This window comes from Lepidochelys kempii, chromosome 16 (genome assembly GCF_965140265.1).
Source record: "Lepidochelys kempii isolate rLepKem1 chromosome 16, rLepKem1.hap2, whole genome shotgun sequence".
NCBI lineage: Eukaryota > Metazoa > Chordata > Testudines > Cheloniidae > Lepidochelys > Lepidochelys kempii.
This window is the reverse complement of record NC_133271.1, coordinates 27,500,939-27,518,003: the sequence shown is the minus strand read 5'-3', so window position 1 is coordinate 27,518,003 and position 17,065 is coordinate 27,500,939. Positions and strand designations below refer to the sequence as shown.

The window sequence follows — 17,065 nt, the reverse complement described above, 5'->3', positions numbered from 1 at the left end:
ACAGCAGAGAACAGAGGGAGAGATAGTCTCTGAGATAGTTTGGTCTTAGCCCATCAAAGGCTTTAAAGATCAAAACTAACAGTCTTAAGCAGGACTTCAGGACTATACACTACTTTGTGACTTGGTGATCAGATGCCCTCAAAATCCTCTCTCATTCCTGCTAATATAAGCTTCATCTTCTCCAAATTTAACTTGACCCACCTGTCTCATCTGGTTTCCAATTTCTTTCACACATAGTGGTTTGGGGTGGAGGCCCTGAGATTTGGCCATAAAGATATCACTAGAGGTCCTGGTGAGAGCAGTTTCAGTGTGGTGGAGAGGGTCAAACCCAGGTTGGAAAGGATCCAAGATGGAAGTGGAAGAAAGAAACTTTAGGTGATGAATTGGGAGGAACTAGGAAGAAGGAAGTTGGGGCAGTATTTGGGGAGGCTGGTGGGTGGGGTCAAGGGTGTTTGTTTTAGGATGGAGATGCTACGGTGTGCTTGCGTTCTGCATGAGTATGAGGATCATAAAGACAGAGAGAGATTAAGGATGAGATTGGAGGTAAAGGAAATGAGCTGAAGTAGGACAGCAGGCAAAAGACTATGGTGTTGGTGATTGGAGAGAAAGAGAAGGGTAATAATGGGGAGAAAGAAAGACAAGGTACGTGATGATGGATCTAGTCCATCTTCTCTTTAAAAAGTAGGCAAGATTTTTTTATGGAGCTGGAGGAGGCAGAGATAAGAGAGGGTTTGAAGAGGGAATCAAAGGTGGTGCATAGGCAGCTGGAATTATATAGTCAAGGAGAATGGAGAAGTAGTGTGGCTTGGCCAAGAGGATGAAAGACCTGAAAGAGGATAACTTTGCAGTGAAGAAAGTTTACATGATCATGGGACTTTCTCCAGAAACATTCAGCAGACTGGGAGAAAGAGCAAAGAAAGAGGATGGGGAAAGTTATCCAATCAGGATGGATTCTGAAATAGGAGAGAGGGGCAGAGAAGTGGAAGGTGATGGAAAGAGTGCTGTGGATAGATTCAGTGACTGAGTCAGTAAAGGGTGGGGGAGGAAAGAAGGGGGTTTTACAGCTTTTCGGTTTTTATTATTTTACATTTCAGTGGTTGCTAAATTCTGTGCATCTCCAGAGAATATAAATCTGTGACTACCAAGTCTCCAGGGGGGAATGAAATTTCACCAATGATCTGTCTTTTTTTGATTAATCACTATTTGGATAATATCCTCTAATATCCTGGGATCGACAGGGCTACAACTACACTGTATATTTGGATAACAGACATTTTACTAAGATGCAGAGTTGTCAGGCTAGGGTAAGGGAAGCAGCATCTTCAATTCAGGTAAGCAAGTGGCATGGAGTGGTTTAAATCCTGACATACAGTAAAGTGTAAGATTTAGGTCAGCCAGATCACATGACTGATGATATTTGAAGTCACTGTTCCTGTAGTTGTATGCTTTGTGCCTTTTCATCCAATACATTCCAATTTCTCAAGATGCAGTCTGGTTTTGATAGGTTTAAATAAATAATAACTGCTCAGCTTCTGATAGCTAGAGTCTAAAAGACTCATCAGACCAAGAACTAGTTATTTCTTCCCCATTTGAAGGAGTTGAGGATGTGGAAACTCGTCCTATTAGAACTTGTCAAAGTTTGACTCAAAATCACAGTTTATCAGACCACTCTGTTTTATTAGCAAAGCTGCTCTGCTAATACATTTAGAAGTGAGCCCCCCGAGTGGGGCTTGTGTCTTTTAATTTATACAGTTTTTTGGAGAACAAGTTACAGAGAAGTTACAGACAAAAGAAGAAAAAGATTTTAGTCACCACCCTTCGAGATCCCTGAGACCAGTCACGTATCTTCAATTACCTGCCACCCTTAACAATCTCCTTTAACAGCTTCCAGTTAACTTAACTAATTGCCCTTCACACCTTCCATTCTGATGCCTGCTTCTTAGACGTGCTGGCTCTATCTTAATTGCTTCTCCATTCAAAAGCTAACTGTCCCTAGGTGTGCTCCCTCAGATACTTTGTAACATGTTTTGGCATGCCCTCTCATATACAATGTATCCAGCATGTCCCCTTATGCAACGTTATACTTCCACAAACTGAATATGAGACTAGCAACCCACCTTGTGGCAACTGGGAGTAAAAAATATTTTTGAACTCAGTCACATACTGCAACTGCATATCTTGTGCTTCCTCTGACCCACATCCCCTCGCCTCCAAATCAATGGGTTTACAGTCCTTCTCCTTCCCCAACTGTGATGATTTTTAAATGGCACCAATAACATTTTCTTTATAATGAGGAGTCCTTGTGGCACTTTAGATACTAACAAATTTATTTGGGCATAAGCTTTCATGGATAGCACTTGCTAACCTGCCTATTCTGAACACTTTTTCCCTGTCTTCTATTTTTTGAGGCACCTGAGTTGTAGAAGCTACTAGAATCTTGAAAGGCAACTTGTCTGTGAACTGAGGGAAAAGCCCAGTGGAGACATCTCTCTGATCTGAAGTGACTATCTAATGAGGATAGCAAACCTTCAGTGTTTATTGTGAACTGGCTTTATCACATATGTCTATGAAATATAAACAACTATGTGAAAAATCAGTCATGTATTATATATTATATATCTGCTTTCAACTACCCTGTTCACAGCTTCTGCAGAGTTCACCTCTATAAATTATGCAATTTAGATAACTAGCATCATTCTCTATAATGCCTCTAGATAATCTCTTGCACTTCTATAGTGCCTTTCACCCCAAAGTACTTTACAAACAGGTGGTATATCCTGCTCTAAGGAGTCAGAGCCACACAGGGGATAGGATGGAGTGGTACTGTATATGGAATGTGATCCAGAGCAGAGCAGAGCAGAGCAGAATTACTCAGTACAGCCACCTCTAGGATGGAACAAAGCAGTTGATTAACAGTGAACAGCAACGTTACATAACAGTTTAGGATAGGAAATTAATAATAATCATACTATCATAGTAATAATATTACTTGGTCCTTCTTTAGGACCTTACAACTCAAAGAACTTTACAGACATTAATTTAACTTCACAACTACCCTGTGAGATAGAGAAGCATTATCAACATTTAACAGATGAGGAAACTGAGGCACAGAAAGATTAAATAATTTGCTAAAGGTCACAAAGTGAGTTAGTTGCAGAGCTAGAAATAGAACCCAGAGCTCCTGACTCTCAGCCTACCGCCCCGACAATCCTCACTGATGAAAGAGAATCTTGTATCCAATTGACACAGCAGGGAGAATTCAGTGTGGTGGAATGTAATTACTCACACAAAAAGTTATTAGGACAGCAGGTTTCACACATTTACTCTTCTGAAAAATGCTAAAGGATTTTTAATAACCAAATGTTGTTGGTAACTCTATTTAATATCTCATTTACATTTGGAAGCATTTGGAAGCTCTAGTAATAATAATAAATTAATTAATAATGCTACCTAACACTAAGAACCTTCCATTCCAGGACCTCAAACGTTTTTGCAAATATTAGTATGGTGTCCCCTAGCATCATGATTGGATGTGGGGATCAGTACTGATCGAGGGACAGTAGCCTTTACTGAATCACCAGCACCATTTTCCTGCAGCACCTGAGTTATCCTTCGAGATTTCCCTTCCAAGCAACCTTTCATGATATAACATGAAAAATTTGCCTATCTACAACCTCCAAAGCTCTATCCACCAGTCTTTTTGTGAATCATCACACCCTAACTCCTTCAGGCCTAAATGTAGCAAATTGAAATATGCCCAATAATGGCAGTCAAGCAAAAACACACAGCATATTACACGCTGTTAAGCTTGGGTGCAATACAGTCAGCTGCCATCTTGTATTCCAAAAAGAAACTCAGAACATTTGCTATTATTATGAGATTGCTTCCTCTAGAGCTAAACAAACATACAGAAAGATTAGATTTATACAAAGAGAATGTTTGTACAGTGTTCTAAACATGAAAATGCTATATCAAGCCTGGTTATTGTTGCATGAGCTGCACTCTGCTTAAGTGGACAGCTTTCTTCAGGGGTTCTCAAACTTCGTTGCACTGCGACCCCCTTCTGACAACCAAAATTACTACACAACCCCAGGAGGGGGAACAAAGCCTGAGCCCGCCCGAGCCCCACCACCTCAGGCCAGGGGGCCAAAGCCGAAGCTCCAGGGCTGCAGCCCCATGCAATGGGCCTGTAACCTGAGCCCTGCCACCCAGGTTCTCAGCTAGGAAGAGAAAAACATTCCCCTTATATATACAAGTTTTGCCTAAGGAGAAATAGAGTATCCAGATTCTATCCAACTCCCAGGAAGCATAGGTATATGCCAGGAGAGAGTCCTCTTCTGAAGATTAAGTACAGTAATTTGAATCAGTAACTTAAGGTCCCTTTAAAGAAGGAAATTAAATAACAACACTGTGTCAACACAAATTCGAAATAATGGCAAAGAAAGAAAAAAATCAAGTGCATATATATAAACTACCCAAATCCTCCAAAGTCAAAGACTGTTTAATGCAGTGATGAGCAACCTGTGGCCAGCTGGCCACACGTGGCCCGTCCAGGTAATCTGCTGGCAGGCCGCAAGACAGTTTGTTTACATTGATCATCCGCAGGCACAGCCGCCCGCAGCTCCCAGTGGCCGTAGTTCGCCATTCCCGGGCAATGGGAGCTGCGGGAAGCAGCAGCCAGCACGTCGCTGCAGATTACCCTGCTAGGCCGTGTGCGGGCCATGGTCTGCAGGTTGCCCACCACTGGTATAATGTAAAGGTTAAAAGGAGATATTTGAAAAAGGGTGAGTGGGGAATAAAAATGGCAGTGACTTACTCACGAAGGGACAGCACAGCATACTGTAGTTATGGCCTCTTTGTCTCTCCTGATGGTCTCCTGGCACGGTTTGAACCAGTGTAGTTCACTTAATGGTGTTAAGCAGTGGTTCTCAACCTGTGGGTTGGGACCCCAAAGTGGGTCGCGACCCTGTTTTAATGGCGATGCCAGGGCTTCTGTTAGACTTGCTGGGGTCCGGGGCTGAAGCCAAAGCCTGAGCCCCACCGCCTGGTACTGAAGCTGAAGCCTGAGGGCTTCAGCCTGGGTGGCAGGGCTCAGGTTACAGGCCCATTGCATGGGGCTGCAGCCCTGGAGCTTCGGCTTTGGCCCCCTGGCCTGAGGTAGTGGGGCTCGGGCGGGCTCAGGCTTTGGTCCCCCTCCTGGGGTAGTAATTTTGGTTGTCAGAAGGCGGTCGCAGTGCAACGAAGTTTGAGAACCCCTGAAGAAAGCTGTCCACTTAAGCAGAGTGCAGCTCATGCAACAAAAACCAGGCTTGATATAGCATTTTCACGTTTAGAACACTGTACAAACATTCTCTTTGTATAAATCTAATCTTTCTGTATATATGCTTATATGGCCTCCTGCACTGTGAGCGCTTCTCAGTTATTTAAAAATATATATATAACAATCCCTCTCCTCTTCAACTTGTGAAAATAGCTTCTTTAGTATGTATTTTTGGATTTTTGGTTGTGTGTGTGTGTGTGAGAAACAGAGAGAGAGAGCGAGAGAGAATGTTGAATGTCTGTGTAAAGAATTTATGAAGGGAAAGAAAAATGGAAGAAATGAGTTTTGTATTTAGTTTAGTCTCAGTCCAGCTCCTCTGAAAGATTTGTCTCCTCACTTACAAGTCAACAGTTTAATTGTTCTAGAATGTTACTTTCTTGGGCATCATTTGCTTCCGTCTTTCACAGAACTATAGGAGAAAAACAAACAATATCAGAAAATGTGATTGTAAAAGTGCAGAAATTGGCAGGAGGACTTTTTTGAAGCAGGTACAATACCTGAAACTTCATTTAACTTAGGTTTCCAAACTGATTAGGTCCCGAGCTTAATGCCTTTTAAAGGATGCATAACAGTTTTCATTCTAGCCTTTTGTTTTGTCATATATAACTTCCTGAAAACTTTCCTCTTTCAGCTGAAACTTGCCAGACATAGATTTTGCCTGAAGGTGATTTTTTGTAAAGTTTAGCTACATATATATAGAATAGATAGGAGGGCACACAAATCTACTATATCAGTAGTTCAAGGGAGTTAAATGTGTAGTGACAGTTTATTTTATAAAAAGAAAAGGAGGACTTGTGGCACCTTAGAGACTAACCAATTTATTTGACTTGCTCTTGGGACTGAGAGGCCAGGCAGAAATCCATCTTCTCCAACCCATCCTAATCCAAGCCTCCAATATTGCAACCAGTATAGTATGCATCCGATGAAGTGAGCTGTAGCTCACGAAAGCTTATGCTCAAATAAATTGGTTAGTCTCTAAGGTGCCACAAGTCCTCCTTTTCTTTTTGCGAATACAAACTAACACGGCTGTTACTCTGAAACCAGTTTATTTTATGACTAACTATAGAATTTCCACCTATCCTGAGATATCTTTAGGCTGACATTATGCGAGGGAGTGAATGATATTTGTGTCATGATGTGGTGGTGCAATAACAAGCCATTGTGACTCAATAACAAAGCCTAAAAAGGGCCAAACCCAATAGGAAGGACCTGTTCATTTTCCAATTTGAATGGAGCAACAAAAAACAAAAGGGTGAGATTATATCAGCAAACAGACCTCTTTTTTGTTTAGAAAGACCTGAAGCTGAGAATTAACACCCAGTTCTTCACAAGTTAATGCTTATTATATATTCCACATTTCATCCCAGATCCAGTCTTATTTCTGAACAACTCCTTGATGAGAGCCAGAAATTGATGTTATGAGTGGTCTAATTTAGAGTAAATGTCTATTTATTCCGGCTTAATTTTTAAGGCAGTTTTACATGGAAATGAAGGGTTTTGTTTTACTCTATGTCAATGTACAATGCAGATAACACACTGACACCTGAAGTGTTTTCATCCCTAACTTTCTCTATGGGACGCATACAATAACATCAGAGGAGTTGTGTTGTGACATAACGTCCCACCATGCCCTCTGCATGGGGGCATCACATCACACCATCCCAGCTTCCACGTGGGTAGTCACATTGCTCTGCTGTTCCTTCCTTGCAGGGCTTCTCGTCATGGCCTCCATGGCGGGATGTCATCCTGCCACCAGTTGTGCCCTCTGCGGTGGGACGTCACGCCATCCTCTGGCCCATCGAGCGCCAGGCCATCCCCTGCTCCGATGAGGCTGCCGTGTGGAGAGGTCACACCGTCTCCAGACCCGCCGTGACCTCTGCATTGGGACGTCATCCTCTGGCCCATCGAGGCCCCGTGGGGAGAGCCTCACCGAGCCCCAGGCCCCGGCTCCTAGCAGTGGGTACAGGCGCGGTGACCATTAGCTCCTTGGTCTCTCCTGACAACCGCTGGCCCCCACTTCCCCAGCCCACTCCCCTGGCTCCCCCATTCCCAGCTCCCTCCCCAGGGGCTGGTAACCATAGAAACTTCCAGAATGGACCAGCCCTGCCTCTCTTCTTTCAGCGTGACCACTGCTCCTAACCAATAGGCTCACTCCGCTTGGCTGTCCCTTCGAAGCTGATTGCTCCGCGACACGGGTCAAGCGGACCAATGGAACGACGACGGAGGGGCGCGACGCCACACGTCATTGCGGAGAGGTTGATCTCCGCCAATCAAGAGTAGCCAGCTTAGTCGGCGCCAACCAATGGAAAGGTTCCAGCGCAGATTCCGCAACCAATAGCTAGCCTCCACGAAGCCATGAGGGAGGGTATATAAGGGTGGGAGGCCGGGGTGGCCTAGGCATAGCGCCGGCAGTAGCGAGCGGAGCGGGTCTGTGTGTGTGGCGCGGTAACGGTGAGTGGGGCGTGCGGCCTAGTGTGTGGGGCCGCGGTGCCGGCGCCCCGGGCGATGGAGGGCCCTAGTCTCCGGGCGGGCGGATGCGGCGGGGCCGGGCCGGGCCGGGGGCCTGAGGCGCGGCGGGCGGGCGGATGCGGCGGGGCCGGGCCGGGCCGGGGGCCTGAGGCGCGGCGGGCGGGCGGATGCGGCGGGGCCGGGCCGGGCCGGGGGCCTGAGGCGCGGCGGGCGGATGCGGCCGGGCCGGGGGCCGGAGGCCTGAGGCGTTTCCCTTGCGCTGCCAGGTTCCCGGCGGACGGCATGAGGCGGGCGCTGCTGGTGGTGCTGCTGCTGCTGGGCAGCGGGCGCGGCGAGGAGGAGAAGAAGGAGGACGTGGGCACCGTGGTGGGCATCGACCTGGGAACCACGTACTCATGGTGCGTAGAGCGCGGGCTGCCCGGCCAGGGCCGCCGCGGCCCCTTCTCCCCACGCGGGGCCGGGGCCCTGTCCCGCACGGCTGACCCCGGCTTTGCTCTCACAGCGTTGGCGTCTTTAAGAACGGCCGCGTGGAAATCATTGCGAATGACCAGGGCAACCGGATCACGCCGTCCTACGTCGCGTTCACCCCCGAAGGGGAGCGTCTCATCGGCGATGCTGCGAAGAATCAGCTCACCTCCAATCCCGAGAATACGGTGTTCGATGCCAAACGCCTGATTGGCCGCACGTGGAATGATCCCTCAGTGCAACAGGATATCAAATATCTGCCTTTCAAGGTATGTGCCAAAATTCACACTGCAAACTGCTTAACTTGGCAGGCCACTCTTATGTTGGAGAAGAGTGACTTGTGGACTCAGATTCTGTGTCAAAGCCTATGGGATTGAGGGTCTGCTACATCAGACTGTGGCATAATAAAAGTCTTTGTGGATATTACAGATCTAAACTCCAGTAGGTGACTTGTGTTTTCATTGTATCTTCCCCTTATTCATAATCGCAAAATGAAGTCTCTTGGACATCCAAAAATCATTAATTGCTGTCCAATAAACCCTAATTTTTTTACTAATTAGGGAGGGTGATTAAGATGGAAACAGTTACTATTATTCACATAGTCTGTCCCATAACTGGAGTAGTTCAGAATGCTAAATATCTTGCCTTGAATAAAAAATGTATGGATTGTGGAAATGGAACTGACATGTAATATCCATGTACATAATTGTAATCAATGTGGGCTCTCGGCATAAAATATTACTGGAGAGAACATCTATTGTCTGCTCTTCTCTCCTTTCTTGACTTTTTTGAGTAGTGAGTATTGTTCAGGTTCCAGTTCTCTTCAAAGATTTAAAATTACTAGAAATACATTCTTTAAACTTAAGTGTTCATGTTCTTAAAGGTTCTTGAAAAGAAGACCAAGCCATATATACAAGTTGATGTTGGTGGTGGACAGACAAAGACATTTGCTCCAGAAGAAATTTCTGCTATGGTTTTGACAAAGATGAAGGAAACTGCTGAGGCCTACTTGGGAAAGAAGGTAGGTAACATAACAAATGGTCAACTGTGACATCTTGTAGAAGCAGCAGTTTTCCAAAGTGATAGCAGCAGGTGATCTCCCAAGCTGCAGACCAAAGTTTGACTCTCAATTTCTACCCAGTTTGGCTGGGAGCACTTGAAGAGCTCAGACAGGACCCATTGAGCTTTGCTTAATTCTTGTCTGCCCACTCTAGGGGTACCATTAAAGGAAGCCATTCTTCACCTGGAAGGGTGAGAAGGCACTCAAGGCAGTGGCAGTTCCTCTAACACTTGGAAATTGTCAAGCTTTCATTTGTGTTGTTGCTGCTGATTATTGAAGTTGTTACATTAATCCTCATCCTGCTCTTCTAGGTTACCCATGCTGTTGTCACTGTCCCAGCTTATTTCAATGATGCTCAGCGTCAAGCTACAAAGGATGCTGGTACCATTGCTGGATTGAATGTAATGAGAATAATCAATGAACCGTGAGTAGTTTTGTAACTGTTCTGCAATGTCATGCTGTACTAGGCCTTGTGAGTTGTCTAACTACTATTTCTTCATCACAGTACTGCTGCCGCCATTGCTTATGGACTGGATAAGCGGGAGGGTGAGAAGAACATCCTTGTATTTGATCTAGGTGGTGGAACCTTTGATGTCTCTCTCCTCACAATTGATAATGGTGTCTTTGAAGTTGTGGCTACAAATGGAGATACTCACTTGGGTGGAGAGGACTTTGACCAACGTGTTATGGAACACTTCATCAAGTTATACAAGAAGAAAACTGGAAAAGATGTTAGGAAGGACAACAGATCTGTACAGAAGCTACGTCGGGAAGTAGAGAAAGCAAAGCGAGCTTTGTCCTCTCAGCATCAGGCTAGAATTGAAATAGAGTCCTTCTTTGAAGGAGAGGACTTCTCTGAGACACTGACTCGCGCAAAGTTTGAAGAACTGAATATGGTTAGTATTTGAAGCTAGAGTTACAATTGCTTTGTGGTAAATCAGTGTCTTGCAGTTACTTGCATGTTTAGTATGTTCAGCTATTGCTTATGCTGCATTAAATTTACAAAACACAATAAACATAACTCTGCTATGAAGCAATAACTCCCTAGCTGACATGGGAATAGGGAGGAGAAACTAAGGCAAGAGATTTGCCCAAGGTCATGTGGTAAGATGACATCTGGCTGGAGTCAATGCTTGGTGTGTGTTTTGGCTTGCTCATGGTCATTTGTCCAGACCACACTTTGCTGAGATTTCTCCAGCATAGGGGAGAAGTAGTGCCTTACCTTACTTTTGTCACTTTTTGCCTTTTAGGATCTGTTCCGTTCCACCATGAAGCCTGTGCAGAAAGTTCTAGAAGATTCTGACCTGAAGAAATCCGACATTGATGAGATTGTACTTGTGGGTGGCTCTACTCGAATCCCCAAGATACAACAGCTTGTTAAAGAGTTCTTCAATGGTAAAGAGCCTTCTCGTGGCATCAATCCAGATGAGGCTGTTGCTTATGGTGCCGCTGTTCAGGCTGGTGTCCTTTCGGGTGACCAAGATACTGGTAGGTGCAAACCTAAACTAGTAACTTTCAGAGTTTTTACACTTCTAGTATTGGAGCAGGTTTTTGGAGGCCTGATCCAAGTTGAGAACAGAAATCATGTATGTTAAATTCTAATTAACATTGTTACTAGGAACACTCTACTTGCCATACTTTCATAAGGCTACAGTAATTATGGGCCCTTGTCATTTCTAGTCTAACAATAGAATCTCTAACTGTGAATAGGAGTAAAGCTAGAAACATGTCTCTTTTAGGTGACCTGGTGTTACTTGATGTGTGTCCTCTGACACTTGGCATTGAAACTGTTGGGGGTGTTATGACCAAGCTCATCCCAAGAAATACTGTTGTCCCCACCAAGAAATCGCAGATTTTCTCCACAGCTTCTGATAACCAGCCAACTGTAACAATCAAGGTCTATGAAGGTAAGTGTCCTGTATCACTGAACTAAAATAGGATGTATCCTGTACACCACTTTTTTGTGAAAACTTAGTAAAGTTCTTAAAGTTAGACGTGGAGCAATGAATGACCATGCCTCAAAAGTCATCTCAGAATTCCTCATTATAGCCCTTAAGAAACAACTCTAGTGGGGAGACCTTGGTAACAGACCAACTCAAAAGGCTACTTGTAGCATCTTAAAGAATACTAGTGTTCCAGTAATAGAGTGCTTGATTGGATTGTCCAGTGTTCCCCTCCTCCCTTTGCATGAGGGCACTAATCTTGTGGTCTCTGGAGGGAGAAGTCTAAATCACCCTCATTCAGTTTAAAATAAACTGATATTGTAAAGCCCTTTTTACTACGAACCTGGGTGTCTCAGTATTTCTCTTTGCTGTTACAGGCAAAGATACATGCTGCTCCAGGCAATTAAAGTCAAATAACACTTAAAACATTTCTTGTTTTGGGAGTAGGCCATCTGGTCATCATTCAGAGATTCAAGTGTTCCCACACTTGAGCTGGGCTTTCACCTCCCCTTAAAGTGAAACAAAATATAGGTTCAAAACCTAAGATTAGTCATGTCAAACCACATGTAACACCACTTTTAAGTACAAGTACAAACTAAAACTCTTACCTCTGTAGGTGAACGTCCTCTCACCAAGGATAACCATCTCCTGGGTACTTTTGACTTGACTGGAATCCCTCCTGCTCCTCGTGGTGTCCCACAGATTGAAGTTACCTTTGAGATAGATGTGAATGGAATCCTCCGTGTTACAGCGGAAGACAAGGGCACAGGAAATAAAAACAAGATTACAATTACCAATGACCAGAACCGTCTGACACCAGAGGAGATTGAGAGAATGGTTAATGATGCTGAGAAGTTTGCAGAGGAAGACAAAAAGCTTAAAGAACGTATTGATACCAGAAATGAGTTGGAAAGCTATGCTTATTCACTGAAGAATCAGATTGGGGACAAAGAGAAACTAGGTGGCAAACTCTCATCTGAAGACAAGGAAACAATAGAGAAGGCAGTAGAGGAAAAGATTGAATGGCTTGAAAGCCACCAAGATGCTGAAATTGAAGATTTCAAAGCTAAAAAGAAGGAGCTGGAGGAGGTTGTCCAGCCAATTGTTAGCAAGCTTTATGGAAGTGCAGGACCTCCCCCTGAAGAGGAAGCAGGAGAGAAGGATGAATTGTAAATCTTGATTTCTGAATGTTACCTTGTAAATACTGGACTCAGGAACTCTTCTGTTAAGATAATATTGAACTCTAATCTGGAATGTAATTGGAATCTTCACTTCTGAGTGGAGATGGAAATGTTAGCCCAAAGTGGCTGTTTACTGCTTTTCATTAGCAGTTGCTTGATGTCTGTGGGGAGGTGGGAGGGAAGGGTAGTGGGGTGGGACTGTAAAATGAGTTGTGGGTTTAGAAATTTTCCAGTTGAAAACATTCTAACTGGTCATGTGCATTCTGTGTAGAACTTTTTTCTACCCAAGTGACCACAATAAATTTGTTATTTACACTGGATCTAGCTTAATTTCATATTTCCTGTCATGTCTGTTTATAGACTATCAAACTCAGAGTGCAGTTCACTTACTTAAAATGTTCTCTTCAACTAAAGTTCTGTTCATCCTGCAAATAGTCCAAGTACTTCAGTGTGTAAGCATTTAATCTGAAGTGCTACTAGGCACAACAGTTGTCAGGTCCTTTTTCCTAGCAAGTTAGCAGTTTATCTCCCTTGTCACAGTTTTGGATTACATTCCAAACCTGTTGTACGTAGAAGTATATCCTAACGTGATAAAACATGCTGTTCATGTAGCTTGGCTTTGACAGGCTTTCTATTTTCTAATGCTAAAGCTGATTTCAGCCTTGGAAAATGATGTGACACCCAAAGGTGTCCTTTGACTTTGTAGCTTCCTCTTGAGAGATCTTAAAAGCTATTGAATGTGTGCAGCTTTGAGGCAGAGATGTAGCAGAGGCTTAGCAAACAGTATAGCATAGGAAATGCCTGGCTGAACCATGCACCTAATTATCATGCTCCTAGGCTCTCTGACAGTATTGACTTAGCTCCAGTGTTCTGTATGGCACTTGCCAGGAATAAGTTTCCTTACCCAGAGCTTGCATTCTAATGGCCCAATCAAAGTCACTAAAAGCAGTGGTATGACTTGACTAGAAAGTTGTCATTAGGTCCAGAAGACAAATCTTCTATATGCATTTTCAGATGAGCAGACTGTTTAAATGTGCAAAGTCCTGCACAAATATACATGATCCTAAAAAGCAGTATTTCATTCTACACTACAGGGATTTTCCTCTAAGTGTAAATACTTCACTGGAATAGCCTCCTCCATTACTGTGACAAGGCTATATCTAGCTTTTACTAGATCCTGAGTTTTTGATGCCCCAGTTACATTACCTCTTATTTCCACATTAAACTCTATTCAACCTAACCACTTCTTGGCCTCTAACACACTAAGGGTGTAGTGAAACAGCCAAACTTGGACACAGTTCTGTCAAATGTGTGGTTACTTTGTTCATAATACCATACTTTTAATCCCTTAATGCAGCCACTCACCCAGTTCCTTTCATTTGCTGAACCATGGGAAAAAGCTTCATGAGTCAGTACTGGGCAAATTAGTTGAAACAATAGTAAAGAATTTTTGTTGGGCAAAAGTCAACATGGTTTCTGTAAAGAGAGATCATATCTTAGTAATCTATTAGCTCTTTGAAGAGGTCAACAAATGTGGACATAGTGTCATTAGATTTCCTGGCAGCCTTTGAGAAGGTCCCTTTGCAAAGTTTATGTAAATTAAGTTGTCATGAGATAAAAGGGAAGATCCTGTCATGGATTGAGAACTAGTTAAAAGACAGGGAATAAAGAATAGGAATAAATGGTAAATTCTCAGAATGGAGAGGGGTAACTAGTAGTGTTCCGCAAGAGTCAGTCCTAAGGACCAATTCTATTCAATTTATTCATAAATGAACTGGAGATGGGTAAACAGGTAGCAAAGTTTGCAGATACTACTAAACTGCTCAAGATAGTTTAGACCAAAGCAGACTGAAGAATTTCACAAAACTAAGTGATTGGGCAACAAAATGGCAGATGAAATTTAATGAGACTAAAAGTAATGCACATTGGAAAAAATAACCCCAACTATACATAGCATATGACAGGCTAGTTTAGCTACAACTAATCAGGAGACAGATCTTGAGTCATTGTGAATAGTTCTCTGAAGACATCCACAGTGTTGTGTACCAGTCAAAATAGCAAATGTGATGTTAGGAATAATTAAAGGGATAGAGAATATCTTATTTCTCATATAAATCCATGGTACACCCACAGCTTGAATACTGCTTACAGATGTGGTCCCCTCAACCCAAAAAAGATACATTAGCATTAGAAAAAAGCAACTAAAATCATTAGGGGTTTAGAACAGGTCTCATGTGAGGAGAGATTAAAGAGGCTAGGACTTTTCAGCTTGGAAAAGAGGACACATGATAGAGGTCTATAAAATCATGAGTGGTGTGGAGAAAGTGAATAAGGAAAAGTTATTTGTTCCCACCAAATGAAATTAATGGGCAGCAGGTCTAAAACAGATAAGGGGAAGTTCTTCACACACCATACAGTCAACCTGTGGAACTCCTTACCTGAGGAGGTTGTGAAGGCTAGGACTAAACAGGGTTTAAAAGAGAACTGGATAAATTCATGGAGGTTAAGTCTATTAATAGCTATTAGCCAGGATGGATAAGGAATGGTGTCCCAAGCCTCTGTTTGTCAGAGGGTGCAGATGGATGGCAGGAGAGAGATCACTAGATCATTACATGGTAGGTTCACTCCCTCTGGGGCACCTGGCATTGGCCACTGTCGGTAGACAGGATACTGGGTTGGATGGACCTTTGGCCTGACACAGTATTGCCATTCTTATGAACTGGCCTTCCCCCTTCATTCACTTACCTGAGCCACTACAAGAATTATTTGGGGCAGTGCATATTACCTTTGATTCAGATTAAAGTTTTATTTACCATCACTGTCCAATTATGTTATCTCAAATTTCCACTTCACTATCCATTTCCTAGTATTAAAATGTCCCACCTTCCACAGACCTAGCAACCAAGCATAGCTGAATAGTAGCATGGGCTTTGCCAAATTTCACTTAAACATTGATCTTTAAGACTAAGTTACAGGGAGAAAACCAACAAAATGATTGATTTCACAGAGGGCAGCTCTCAGCCCCTATTAATTTACAATTTAATTTTTGGCTTATCTAGGAACACATTTCAATTTTTTTAAATGACAAACCTTCCTAGTCCTTGATGTTAACTTTTAAAGGTACTAAATGAAAGGCTCACAGGCATAAGCATTAGATTTAGAATAATTAAACTCCCACCCACTAGTTTTCAACCTCAGCTGCATAAATGTAGCTTGAGCAGTAGATAAAAATAAGGTGACTGCCCACATGGATACTGTACCTGTCACTAGTATCAAGTTAAATCCAGGAACTTTACACTTCAGTATCATAAAAGGATTGTAGATACCTAGTGCTCCCACCTGAGGCGAGCTTTCTAGGGGCTTATCTACACAGCCAATTTTAGTGCTAGTTATACCACTGTGAACACCCTTGTGTAAAAGTGCTTTTTTCAAGTTTAATTTATACAGTAGAACCTCAGTTACAAACTGATCAGTCAACCACACACCTCATTTGGAACCAGAGGTACACAATCAGGCACCAGCAGAGATCAAAAAATAAAAGCAAACACAGTACTCTTAACATGTAAAATAAAAGGAAAGCAGCATTTTTCTCTTGCACAGTAAAGTTTCAAAGCTGTATGAAGTCAGTGTTGGGTTGTAAACTTTTGAAAGAATAACTTTTGTTCAGAGTTGAACAACCTCCATTCCTGAGATGTTCATAACTGAGGTTCTACTGTATACTACTTCCAAACTAAGAAGAAAAACTGGAATAAGAGGCAATCTAGGGATTAGAGCAGCATTTCCCACACTGTGTTCTGTGGAACACTGGTGTTCCACACGATGTGAATAGGTGTTCCGTAAAAGAATCTAGAATTTAATTTTGACTCTTGCATTTTATTTTTGTACTACTTTATACGTGCTTTCCAGTTAGAAATTGTTAGTTCAAGTTATTTTAAATTGTATTTTTGCTTTGTTTTATAAAATAAAATATATTTGAGCATAAATATCACCATTTTCTATTTGAAAACCAAACGACTACAAAATAATATTATAAGTGTTCCGTAATAGTCTAAAAAGTGTTCCGTGGCCAAAAAAGTTTGGGAAACACTGGATTAGACCAATACAGCAACAGTTTTAACTATGCTGGCATATTTATGCCAAACTTTCTCCATGGAGACCAGTCTTGAGAAGTTAGAGATGGAGAGAACTCGCTAATCAGAAGGCTGCTATGGAAAGGTTACCTCAAAGAGATGAAATTTAGTTTGTTTCCTTCAAAGCACATTCCATCAGCTCATCTTGATCACAAGGCAGATTCCAGAGCCAGCCACCCAGGCTTCAGCTCCACTCTTGCCAACAGCAAAATGTGCATCAAATCTACCTATTAGTTACATATCCCCTGAAGGAGGCTATAAAAGGTAGCTGTACACATTTCTGGAGTTTGTGACCTTTAAAGTGAAGGACATTACATACATGTAAATATACACAGCAGCCCAGGAAGGCAAAGTAATAAACATTCATCTATAACAAGAGAATTTTAATAAATAAGGTTTTCTGCTTAGCACAACACTGTCAGTTCATGCCAGGATTTAATTTCTTGGAGTGATCTTGTCAGTTATAAACTGAAAAAAGAATTAGATTTATACAAATG

General features: G+C 42.8%; 1 protein-coding gene across 2 annotated transcripts; it reads left to right on the top strand.

The window, feature by feature from the left end:
* The first annotated feature begins 7,672 nt into the window (after positions 1–7,672).
* HSPA5 (heat shock protein family A (Hsp70) member 5) lies at positions 7,673–12,756 on the top strand. 2 transcript variants are annotated; one of them, XM_073314679.1, is made up of 9 exons: positions 7,673–7,771; positions 8,056–8,187; positions 8,292–8,523; positions 9,138–9,275; positions 9,626–9,738; positions 9,820–10,210; positions 10,565–10,802; positions 11,054–11,221; positions 11,874–12,756. In XM_073314679.1, exons 2-9 carry the CDS (start codon positions 8,072–8,074, stop codon positions 12,428–12,430), a joined length of 1,953 nt encoding a protein of 650 aa, XP_073170780.1. In that variant the 5' UTR covers positions 7,673–7,771; positions 8,056–8,071; the 3' UTR covers positions 12,431–12,756. The 2 variants fall into 2 exon arrangements, with proteins under 2 accessions (XP_073170780.1, XP_073170779.1); XM_073314678.1 differs by having other exon boundaries at positions 7,716–8,187.
* The last annotated feature ends 4,309 nt before the right edge of the window (positions 12,757–17,065 follow it).

Bases quoted from the DNA above. Each gene is read 5' to 3' on its own strand.
- HSPA5 (XM_073314678.1), top strand. From the start codon at position 7,826: ATGGAGGGCCCTAGTCTCCGGGCGGGCGGATGCGGCGGGGCCGGGCCG. The intron at 9,739-9,819 runs GTGAGTAGTTTT...TCTTCATCACAG, and splicing joins ATGAGAATAATCAATGAACC to TACTGCTGCCGCCATTGCTT. The intron at 10,211-10,564 runs GTTAGTATTTGA...TTTGCCTTTTAG, and splicing joins AGTTTGAAGAACTGAATATG to GATCTGTTCCGTTCCACCAT.